Source organism: Vicia villosa, linkage group LG1, assembly GCF_029867415.1.
Source record: "Vicia villosa cultivar HV-30 ecotype Madison, WI linkage group LG1, Vvil1.0, whole genome shotgun sequence".
In the NCBI taxonomy this organism is placed as follows: Eukaryota; Viridiplantae; Streptophyta; class Magnoliopsida; order Fabales; family Fabaceae; genus Vicia; species Vicia villosa.
Genome location: NC_081180.1, coordinates 153,940,590 through 153,954,017, shown reverse-complemented (window position 1 = coordinate 153,954,017; position 13,428 = coordinate 153,940,590). Strand labels below are relative to the sequence as shown.

General features: G+C 32.6%; 1 protein-coding gene across 1 annotated transcript; it reads right to left on the bottom strand.

The window, feature by feature from the left end:
• Positions 1-9,558: 9,558 nt before the first annotated feature.
• Positions 9,559-11,234, bottom strand: LOC131619267 (cytochrome P450 94A2-like). Its single transcript, XM_058890380.1, has one exon. It carries the CDS (start codon positions 11,160-11,162, stop codon positions 9,624-9,626), a length of 1,539 nt encoding a protein of 512 aa, XP_058746363.1. The 5' UTR covers positions 11,163-11,234; the 3' UTR covers positions 9,559-9,623.
• Positions 11,235-13,428: the final 2,194 nt, after the last annotated feature.

Sequence of the window (13,428 nt, the reverse complement as noted above, 5' to 3'; positions counted from 1 at the left end):
CCACCTAACTACAATTCTTTTAGCATCATTTTTCTTAATGAACACATTTTTTTTGGTTGTCCATTCCATATTCTTTCACTGCATCTCTAATTGTATCTTTGTTTGTGAACATCATTCCTAATTTGAATCTCTCACCACTCTTATATGTTGGGTGCTTTACCACTTCTTCCTCAACATCACTTCCAGGGGGTGTGTACAAATGATCCTCATCCTCATCATCTACATCTTTATGTTGGATTTTGGTTCCACTTGATTCCTCACCTAATGTCTCAGGAGGAAGTACCTGTGTCCAATCCATCTCCTCACAGTCTTCACTTTCCTCACAAAGATCACTGTCTTCACTGAGCTCATCATCACATTCCTTCTCATTCCCTTCAGGGTGGACTTGTTCAGCTTCACAATCCTTCTCATTCTCTTCAGGGTGGACTTGTTCAGCTTCACATTCATTCTCATTCTGATCAGGCTGGACTTGTTCAGCTTCACATTCTTTCTCCTTCTCATTGAAATCATTCCCACCAATTATCTCTATATCATCATCAACATATACTTCACTTGGATCAACAATCTCAGGGGTGAAGACACTTTGTGGTCAACATAAACATCAATCACTTCGTGTCCTACAACATCTTGGGCAAACTGAAGCACATCATTGTCAATGTTTAATGACTTGAGACCACGAGTAAAGCTTAATACAGGATTTCTATACCACGGACTATTTATATCCACATAACCATGGCTTTTAATCAGTGCCTCCAAATCCATGTAAGACATAAAGTCTACATCCCACCTCCAGTCCATTTCAGTTACCTCCCCACCAACGTACAACTTTACAGGTTCAGTTACAAATCTGCCCCTATGGTGGAATCTTAACCTAACTTTAATGTCCTGACTTGGCCTGAGAAGGAATAAAGAATTTCCATTTAAATGAATTGTGGTCCTCAAACAGACAAAAATAAACTTTGTGGACCACACACAACACTCACAAACATGGTAAAATCATAAACAAACACATAAAAACATGGTGGACCATACACAACACTCATAATCATGGTAAAACCATAAACAAACACATAAAAACATGGTGGACCATACACAACACTCGTCAACATGGTAAAACCCTAAACAGACAAATAGAAACATGATTGGAATGCATTAGCGTATTACAGAATAGGTTACGAACCTCAAACAATACTTGACTTGACCGTTCATCATCTTCAAACTCGTGTGAGGCGATTTCTTCAGTACAACTTCGTCTTCGTCTTTGTGCCCTAGCAGTGGAGAAGAGAATGAACAAATTTGTGAAGAATGATTATGGTTCGTAACCTATTCTCAATTTCTATTTTAATTAATAACGAATCAACCAATAATGTAATTAATGAATTGTAAATAAATAAGAAAATTAAAACTTAATAAAAAAATAGATTTCTGGAAAAAAATGTAAAAAGGTGACCTGACTGCGTTTGGTATGTGCCACATCATTAATGAGGAAGCCAAGTGGAGGGGGGCCTTGAAAATCCCAAGTGGAGCAAAGTTTGGGAACCAGAAACCTGGCTTTTAAAATGGAGGGACTAATACTTCAAAAAGTTAAAAATAGGGGGACCAAGAGTGTAATTAAGCCAAGATACAATTTAGAAAATTTAGTTTAATATTTCTCTCTATTAAATTATTAAAATAATTATACTAAAATTACACTAATTTTTTATAAATTTATTTTCACAACTTCTTTTTTTTATCCACAAGTTTTATAAATTATTTTATAATATATACATAAATAATGGCTACACTCTTTATGTGGCTCCCAATCCAAGGTCCTTCTCACAGATTTCACACTTTTAACAAAAAAACAATATAGACAGCTAGCAACCATGTTCAGACTAAATAAAACCCCCACGTTTATTTAAAAAAGAATTGCAAATCAATTACACATGTTTTCTTTCTATTCTGGAAATAAATAATAAAATAAATTCGTAGGGTTGTGTACCTAAACATTGGGCGTTATGTCCATATCTATATAAGAATTTCTAGAGGTATTCCGTATGGGTTTTGAATTTCCCTAGTGTCCAATTATTCTTAGATAATATCTAATTTATTTTTAACTAAAATCCATTTATAGTCATCTTTCATAGGTGGAATATGGTGTTCTAATTTAGACACTGTTTCATTTTTATTCTCTAAAAGCCTATTATTCTCTTTCTTACCTTCAAACTACCCTACATCGCATATTATATTAGGCAATCCAAAATCAATTTATAAATGAGTAGTACTTAACAATAATATATATATATATATATATATATATATATATATATTATATATATATATATTAAAAACTTTATTTATTAATATATATAATTTAATTTGAATTAAATATATTTAATTTTGATGCCACCACGAGGTTAAAGCCTTGAAGTTACTTTATATTACACTAATTCTGATATATTTTTATGACATTTATATCAAATGATAATAAACAAATTTTAAAATTAAATATATAAATAATTTAATTCATATTATATTATTTTTTTTATAAGAGAGAAATCATTTTTTAGATTCACTTAAAAAAAAACATCTCTCAGCCGTTAAAGTGTGTAAAAACAACAGCCAAAAAGATCTCAGGAGTCAAGATTTTGTGGTTGCGTCCTTTCTCTGGCTCGGAGGGTCCTTCTCGAAGATTTGATAGTACACACAAATAAGAAACGAGGGAGAATAAGATCTCGTGGCACTATTAAGATGATAATTTAAAATTTAAAAGATTGAATTTGAATGAGTAAAATAGTATCAAGTGTTATGAGATGCGAATTTTCTTATTTTCTTTATCTGTCGATGCAAATTTTAATCTCAGATAACTTTTCTTTATTTTAAGCACACAAAATGAATTCTCATGTGAACAGCTGGTACCCATGTTCAGAATAAATGAAAAATGTGAAATTTAATATTAGAAAACAATTTATAAATAATTAGACATGTTGTCTTTCTATTATGGGCATAAATAAATTTGAGGGTGTTATGTACCTAAATATTGGGTGTCATCTGTCATGTACATGCTCTCCATTTAAAAAAAAAAAATAGAAATGTCTATTGTTATAATTTTGGGGTAAATAAAAAATATATTTGTACACATTAATAAAAAAACATTAATTATATATCAAAATTATAATAATAGATATTTTCATTTCTAACGATTTTTAATTAATTTAATATAAAAATAAATTTAATTACAAATTTGATCATATTTTTAATCTGATTTATGGAATTGATCATCCTAATTAAACTTAAACAATTTTGTTTCTCATTTCAAATTTTTACGAAGTTGACTCAACTTCAAAAAAAATGTAATCTCAACAAACGTAATTTAGTAATCAAATGATGTTCAATACAACGACAAGTCAAAGTTAACAAATTACGCCGAGCCCAAAAATTGATCGCCCTCGCAAGAGAGTAAGCAACCACATTCGCTTGACGTTTAACAAATTTCACCTCAAAGTTTGGAAAATAAGGTAATCAATTAGCAATGGACTCAATAATAGGACTAAAATTTGAGTCACCCTTACTATTAGAATGGATAGCTCGTGTCACTCTTTGGGAATCACTTTCAAATGTAACAAACTCCAAGGGCAAAGATATAGCTCCAAGAGTTGCCTCTTTGAAGGCTAAGGCTTCAGCTTCAATAACGGGAAGAATTTATAGATCCCAAGCAACACCTGCACAAATAAAATGGCCAAGGTGATTGCGCATACACCACCCTCTGTTAGTAGTGTGCCATTGTTATTATTCAAAGTCGCATCCATATTACATTTTAACAGGTCCGCAGATGGTGGACTCCATTCTAGAACAAGATTGGATCGAACATTGCTTTATGTATGTTCTTGAGCTTGAAACCAATCGTTCCATCTATGCACCGCACATAAACTCAATTTAGTCGCTTCTTCTTGCTCATTATGCCAAATAAAGTCATTCCTATTTTTTCATATATCTATTATAATTGCAAATCTACCTAGTAATCTTTTATCCTCCTTTTTACAGATATAAAAAATAAGAGACTTAACATCCTGAAATGAGTGAATACGATAGTATATAAGGTTAGACAAACATGTTTCCCTCCAACACTAATTAATTCCATTTCATCCAAGAAACAGGTGCCATTCATCCTCGGTGTTAGTCTCATACATCTGATAGGCTAATAGGCACATAAAAAAATATTGTCTGAGTCTCGCACAAGTAGGTAGGCATCCCCTGCAAATTCTCCATAAGAGATGCTGAACTCTAGGTGGCGCTTTTATGTTCCAAAGACTACCCCAATCCTCCTCCTCTACAACCTCTTCTCGTCTTCTAAAAGCATACCGCCAAAGTTTATAACCAGTGAGCACACTATAGATACCATCATGCTCTTCCTTCCACGTCATCTTATCTTTTTAAACCTCTTCCAACAACGGCACCTATGGGATTTTTTTCTGTATCTGCATCGTCAAAGAGATTTCTTATGACACCTGTATCCCATTATTTTACATTGGTCATCATATAATTTTTAACAAAAATATCATACACACCTTATTCCTGAGGGCCACCCATACTACCTTCACTACCACCACCGAGCTAAGGTTCCTTCATGACCCTGATATGGCTACCATCATCGATACTCCACCTGCACCCTAGAGTTAGAACCTCTCGATATTTCCATATACTCCTCCAAACAAAAATCGGATTATAACCAAAAGTATAATCAAAGAAGGAATTATTAGGATAATACCTTGCTTTGAAAATTATTGATACAAGTGCATTCGGTTTTGAGAGTAAGGACCACCCCTGTTCAGCGACCATGGCCATGTTAAATGCCTTAAAATATCAGAAACCTAACCCTCCCTCCTTTTTGGGGCACGCAAACCTTTCCCAGGCTATCCACCATTATTACTACCTCCCCACCAAAAAGCGTTCAACATTCTTTCTATATCATTGACAAATGTGCCTGGTAGGATAAAGATGCTCATTATATATATATACGAAGGAATAACCTGCATGACATATTTGATCATAACTTCCTTTCTTGCAACTCAACTTCAAGTTATATATTGAAGTTATTGTAGAAGTTAGGTTGTTACGACTCTAAAAGAGGAAGAAGATAAAAATGTGTATTTATTAAATCCTTTGAACCTGATTCGGTCTCTAAAAAATATCATGACACCTGTAAAATTTTAAAATATCATAATTTCACATATTCATTCTTTAAATTAAAATTCTCAGCATAGTTATCACACACAACAAAATAGTATAAAATAGAAATCCAAATAAATTTTGAACAAGCAGTAGTTGCTAACAAGAGAAAATTGTTCCAAAAAAGTTCTTAAACAGAGTCTACTTATATTTTAATTAAATTTTTAATTTTTTTGTTAAAACAATGTCGTTTTATTCAGAAATAACATGCATTTAATGAGTTTAATTTTCAAAATCGCTAGTTAATCATTTTTACCAGTTTTGGTCAGATATGGCAAATTTTCACCGATTAATTAATATACTAAGTTTGACAATCAAATCAGACCAATAATTTATCCCATTCCTAATTTAGACCGATTTTTAAAACAATGCAAGAAAAATCATCATTCAATCACATGTTATGATATTAGATATATTGAGTTTGTTTGTTCTCCTTATGCATGGTATATTGTACTTATATAAGTACAAATATAAACTACTTTTAAAATTGTACTCTATTTAATATCATTTCTATCAATATTAAACATTTACGTTCAATAGAATTATAACATTCAACAATATCATATCAGTATTTTAAAATTAAAAATATGATTTAATAGGATACATGTTCATAATTGATTGCCAGTATACAATGTTTTACATTGTCGTACTCTTTTTTCTCTTCTCTTTTTAGACCTTCAAAATAAATTCCAATTGAGATCAAAGGTGCGTACTCTTTTTTCTCTTCTCTTTTTACACCTTCAAAATAAATTCCAATTGATACCAAACATTGAATAAGTATTCATCTGTTCCATTCTAAAACAAAAGTCTGTCTTTTTTTTTAAGTAAGTTTCATTGAAAAAGAGAATGGAAATTCTCAAACCCGATTACAAAAGGTCCGACAACACAACTCGGAAAAGAAAGATTACACACCACATAAAACCTAAGAGATATAAAACAAAGGGTTTTTACAAAACTCATAAAAGTTACAATTGGTATGTGTAATATTTCCTATAGAAGTCCACCTCCATACCATAGCTTTAATATTCCAAACCACATCCGTAACATTCCAATCTTCCTCCCTAAAAATAATTCCATTCCAAAGAGTCCATAAGCACCAAACAATTGCCAACCAAATACATCCCTCTTTACCTTTTTTAACTCCCTTTCTTTTACAAAAAGAGCACCACATTGTAAAACTCTCCAAAAAACTACCACCTTCAAAATCAACAAAATCAATCCAACCCGCCACTTCCTTCCAAATCATACCGGAGACATGGCAAAGCAACAAAGAATGGGACGAAGATTCAGGGAAAATACTACAAAAAACACAAGAAACATCACAAGAACTATTAATAATACCTCGATGAAGAAGCATATCTCTTGTTGGAAGCCTCTCAATAAAACACCTCCAACCAAACGCCTTTATGTTTTGAGGAACTAGCACCTTCCAAACTTCAATAAAAGCCTTGTTATGAACATTAACCGGACCGTAAGAAATATAAGATAAATTAAGAAAAGAGTAACATCCTTTCACCGTGAAACCATGATTCTCCCCATCCTTCCATATTACCTTATCCTTCGAATCCACACAAGGAGAGACCGATTGAAGAAGATTCCGAATGGAGTTCATTTCTTCGAAAACATGGCTAGATTTCGGGTTAGGAATAGTGAAATCACCCCACTCCCACACAATGCAACCAAGAAGCGAGCCAAAAAGAAGTTGTAAAACCATTTCCAAGAATAAAATAAGCTTTGTTGGCAAAAACATCTTTAGAATCCTCTTTTATTAAAGAAATGATATCCTTCCACCAAACCGATTTAGAACCCCTATAATTGCCACCTTTCTCCCCTTGTATGACTTTTAAATTAATATCTCCGTAACGAGCCTTCAAAACATTATACCACAAAGCGTTTTCTTCCGATAAAATTCTCCATCACCACTTATTAAGAAGCGCCAAGTTAAACTCTCCCATCCTCCTCAAACCAAGACCCCCTTTTTCTATCGGAAGGCATAAATCCTTCCAACTCACCCAATGGACCTTCCTATTCTCCTCCACACCTCCCCAAAGGAAATTACTTTGAATCCTAGTAATTTCCTTAATAATTTTAACCGGAGCTTTATAAAAGGATAGAGTGAATATAGCAGGGCTACTCAAGACGGATTTGAGAAGAGTAATCCTACCTCCAAAGCTAAGCCACCTTTCCTTCCACGAAGATAACCTTTTTTTTTAATTTAGACACAAGACTACTCCACGAAGCAATCCTCCTAGGATTAGATCCTATAGGAATTCCGAGAAAGATAAAGGCTTTTTCCTCCACCCTACAAGAAAGAAAAGAAGAAGCAAGTTCCAAAAAGTTAGAGTTTATGTTAATTCCAATGATCTTGCTTTTGTGGTAATTAATTCCGAGCCCCAAAACTAGTTCAAATCCCCTCAACACCACTTTAATAGCCCAAATATGATTCCAACTCCCATCTCCTACCAACAAAGTATCGTCCGCAAATTGAAGAATATCAATATGACACTTCCCATTGATGTTAAACCCCGTAAAATCTCCATTTTCCACCGCTTTGTTAACTAACCCCTTAAGATATTCCGCTACTATGACAAAAAAGAAAAGGAGAAAGAGGATCTCCTTGTCTTAAACCCCTCTCTAGCGCAAACTCCTTCGTAGGACTACCATTTACCATCACCGACATATCACTTGAAAACACTAAAGCCTCCATCCACTGCATCCAAAGAGAGCCAAAACCCATCCTTCTAAACATGTATCTAAGGAATTTCCAATTAATTTTATCATAAGCCTTTTCGAAATCAACTTTGAAGAGAAGACAATCTTTTCCTTCCTTTTGAGCGAAATCCACCACTTCATTAGCCACCAAAACTCCATCGAGTAGTTGTCTACCCGGGATGAAAGCACTTTGACAATTAGAAATAATTGGATTTAACACCTTCTTCAACCTACAAGCCAAAAGTTTAGAGATAACTTTATAAATACACCCAACTAAACAAATTGGTCTATAATCCTCCAATCCTAAAGGGTAAGATGCTTTAGGAACCAAAGTCAAAAAGGATGAAATGATAGCTTTAGAAAGATAAGACCCGCTATAGAAATCTTCAAAGCACTTCACAAAATCATCTTTAATGAATAACCAACACCTCTTAATAAAATGAAAAGAGTAACCATCCGGGTCCGGACTCTTCAAACCATCTCAACTCCAAAACGCTTCCCTAATCTCCTCCTCCGAAAAAGGCACTTCAAGAAAATCTCTCACTATAGAATTCAACCCCTTAAAGATTTTACAAAAGTCTGTCTTTGTTCGCATGTGCATAATGTGATGTCTTTTAAAATTGTTGTAGATATAAATGAAGCACATGATGTCTTTTAATAGTAGTTTATATACACTAAAGTTACATCTTTCAAGAAAATAAAACACATAAGTTACATAAAGTTCTAGCTAACTAGATACAAACAACCAGTGTTTTAAAAACCGGACCAGACCGGCCGGTCGGACCGGTCGAACCGGGAACCGGCCTGGTAACCGGTCTGGTTCAATAGTCAGATCGGGTATGCTATCAAACCGGTGGGAACCGGTAAAAACCGGTGAAAACCGGGAAAAACCGGAAAAACCGGGAAAACCGGAAAACCGGCGGTTTAATTGCTTTTTTTTTGTTTTTTTTTTAACTTTTTTTTTTTAAACTTTTTTTTAACATTTCTTTTAAACTTTTTTTTTAACTTTTTTTTTTTAATATATTTAGTAGTGTATTACTTAAATAGCATTCTCACATAGTTTCACATAGTTTTTTTCGTTAGTGACAAATCAAAAACTTTATTGTCTATTTGTTATCTTTGCTAATAAATTTTGTTAAATAGCATAAACATATTAAATTTTAATTTAATTTTTTTTTAGGAGGATCCTATTTTGAATTAAATTTGGTACACATCGGAGTTATTTTGTTATAAACTATTCAATTAGATTATGTTGTAATTAGACTTTGTTTGCAATTAGACTTTATAATTTTTTACTATTTTGTTATGAGTGATACCTTTGTTTAAAATTTGAATTTAAGTTATGAAATTGTGAATTTATGATATGATATTTTTAAAAAATTTAAAAGGTAGTTATATTTTTTTAGAGACTGAATCATCCGGTTCGACCGGTTTTATACCTATATAATGATAGGTCTATTCAACCGAGTTATCCGGTTTAATCCGGTTTAATCCGGTTTGGTCGTGCGGTTCAACCAGTGACCCAGTGGTTCGACCGATAAACCAGTGACCCAATACCCTCACCGGTTCGATGACCGGTCCGGTTTTTAAAACACTGCAAACAACACTTGAATTTAAACATGATTTAGATAAACTAAATATGATAAATATGGGTTGACATTAAAACTTATGAAAAATATTTTCTACAACAATTATTTCCATTTTTATTGATCTGTATGACTACGCTTTTCAATCCTCACAGGAAAACCACCTTTCATTAACGCCGTAAGATGTGCAGTGTACTCCGGCACAACCCCTTTTTCCATCGCCGGAACCACCTTAAACTCCTTCATAACCCCGGCAACCACTCTCTTCATTTGCAAGAACGCCATTTCTTTCCCTAAACACACCCTTGGCCCAGCTTGAAATACCGGATAACTATAAGGATCCATCCCAACAAAACTCCACATCCCATCCTCATCCCGACGCAACCACCTCTCCGGTCGAAACTCAGCCCAATCAGCTCCCCATATTTTCTCAGACCTTCCCATAGCATATATATGATACGCCACTCTCCACCCTTTCTTCACAATAGTCCCGTCCGGTAAAACATCGTCGCAAGCCGCTTCTTTAGTATCCACCGGAACAGGAGGATACAGCCTCATACTCTCGCATAGCGCCGCATGAGTATAAACCATATCCTTCACTTCATCATAACTAACTGATTCCGATTTTGCGGTAATCTCTTTGAGAATCTCATTCTCCACATGACTATGGTTAGAGAGTAACCAAAAGAACCATGTGAGTGCTGCAGAAGTTGTATCTCTCCCTGCAAGAATAAAGCTTACTACAATATCAATGACAAAAGCTTCATCTGAATGACCAGAACTTAAAAATCGCGATAAAAGATCAACTGATTCCAAAGCTGATTTTTCTAAAAGCTCTTTTTTCTTTTCCCGAACAATTCTTGCAGCTAGTCCTCTTACTTCAGCTACTGCTTCTTTCAACCTGCGCTCAGTTCCGATGTTTAGAATTTTCTTCACCTTCCATATCAACGGAACCGGCGCGTTGAACCTCAAGCTGCAGATTCGGGTGCCATCGTCGAAGGCTTTTGCAAACGCAGCTTCGGGAAGAGAAGGGAGGAGATACTCCGGATCGAATCCAAACGCGATCATGCAGATGTTATCAAATGTAAAACGCTGAAGGATATCTTGAAAATCAGGGAGTATTGTTTGATTTTTAGCAGCTTCGGACAGAATTGGGAGGAGGCGATCGGAGAGTTCTACGTCAACTACTGTTTTAACGAATTTCCGAAGAGATTTAGCGTTGAATTCATGGCTGGATATTTGTCGTTGGAACTTCCAGGTTTCACCGTCGGCGTTGAAGATTCCGTTGCCGAGTAAATCCCCTACGGAACGGTTAAGTGTGAGACCTTTACGGTAGCAAGGGAAGTTAGTTTTGAGAATATGTTGGACTACCAAGGAGTTTGCTGTGAAGACTTGGCGGGAGCCGAAGGCGCGGTGGAGGATGAAGGTTGAGGAAGGGGTGGTTTGAAGGATGTCGGAGATCCATTGCACGCGGCGGTGGAAATTGGATGCAATAGAAAAGATGGAACCGATGATGGGGTAAGATTTGGGAATGGGGGTGTTGGTGGTAGAGGAAGGTGATTTTAGGGATTTGGATTGTGTTTTTGTGGCTAAGAGAAAGAACCAAAGGAGAGTTGCAGAAAAAAGCAACCATGAAATCAATGTTTCGAGTTCCATTTGAGCACGTTAGTTAGAGAGAGATAGGAGTTGAATACTGTGAGAGCCAATGTTGTTATTACATGACTTAGTTTAACTTTGCTGCGCCGTTGGTATATATAGCAACCTACAAGGTGAATAATAATAATAATAATAATAATAATAATAATAATAATAATAATAATAATAATAATAATAATAATAATAATAAAAATAATAATAATAATAATAATAATAATAATAATAATAATAATAATAATAATAATAATAATAATAATAATAATAATAATAATAATAATAATAATAATAATAATAATAATAATAATAATAATAATAATAATAATAATAATAATAATAATAATAATAATAATAATAATAATAATAATAATAATAATAATAATAATAATAATAATAATAATAATAATAATAATAATAATAATAATAATAATAATAATAATAATAATAATAATAATAATAATAATAATAATAATAATAATAATAATAATAATAATAATAATAATAATAATAATAATAATAATAATAATAATAATAATAATAATAATAATAATAATAATAATAATAATAATAATAATAATAATAATAATAATAATAATAATAATAATAATAATAATAATAATAATAATAATAATAATAATAATAATAATAATAATAATAATAATAATAATAATAATAATAATAATAATAATAATAATAATAATAATAATAATAATAATAATAATAATAATAATAATAATAATAATAATAATAATAATAATAATAATAATAATAATAATAATAATAATAATAATAATAATAATAATAATAATAATAATAATAATAATAATAATAATAATAATAATAATAATAATAATAATAATAATAATAATAATAATAATAATAATAATAATAATAATAATAATAATAATAATAATAATAATAATAATAAGGCGAATTCTAATCTACCCAACTCAAAAAGTTGGGTAAAGTTATCTCTTATGTAAAATGTCTTGGAAACATAAAATAATTGTATTATTTTATAATTAATTAAATATGTTAAAATTAAATGGAATCTTCTGATTGGTTAAAGATATACTACCCAACTTTTTGAGATGGGTAGAGAAGTTGTCCCCTAATAATAATAATAATAATAATAATAATAATAATAATAATAATAATAATAATAATAATAATAATAAAGGTTTCAATTTGAGTCTCGCGGTTTCTTGTGACGAAAAGGCGATTTTCGATGAGCTTCTGTTTCGGTAAATTTCTAAGTTTCCAACCGTTGAATAGCTCACTGAAATGGTTTAAACTCCTAATCTTCGGATTAGGGATCAAATCGGGAGGTATGCAGCATTTGTAATGTGCTTAGAGCGTACGATTTTTAGGGCAAATGGGACGAGGTCGCGGCCGACCGAAGAATTGACAGTAACGACACCTCCGACGATGGTAAGAGCATTCACACCACCGTTTAATACTCGTCTAGAAGGATTAAGTAAGAATTTAAATGAAGATGGAACAAGCAAAACACAAAGGGAATGAAATGGAAGATAAATCAATCATTACAGCAACACTAGACCCAATAATGGAGGAACAAAAAGAAGAACCAGGAGAAGAGTCATAAGAAGCAAAACTAAATCGACCATGGGTGAATATCATCAAAGGTAACCGATTAGCATCTAATGGAATTGAAATTGAATATACTCCACCAATGATTATAGATGAGAAAATCGAAGTTATTATTAATGAGCAGGATATTGAATCTGAGATGATATATTGGGAACATGCGCTTGTTATGTATGCATTAGGACAAAAGCTATCGATGAATGTTGTGAAGAAATTTATGGTGAATGCATGTAATTTTGTAGCTTTGCTTGAACTGTATTAGAATGAACAGGGTTATTTTATCATTAGATTTCGATCAAAAAGTGATCGTGATGCAATTTTGATGTGAGGTCCTTATACGATTTATCATAAACCTATGTTCCTACATGAGTGGACACCATAATTTAAGCTTAAAGATGATCTACTACGAGTTCTACTTATCTGGCTGATCTTCCCACAATTGTCACTTGTGTTTTTGGGAGACAAAAGTGTTAGAAAAATTGTAAGTGCTTTAGGAAAACCATTGATGACAGATGAATGTACAGCTAAAAAGCTAAGAGTATCATATGATTGCGTTCTTATAGAGGTTGGTGTCACAACTGAATTAAAAAACTCCATAACCATAAGGGATCATAAGGGGAATTAACTGAACCAAGAAGTGGAGTATGAATGGAAACCAACT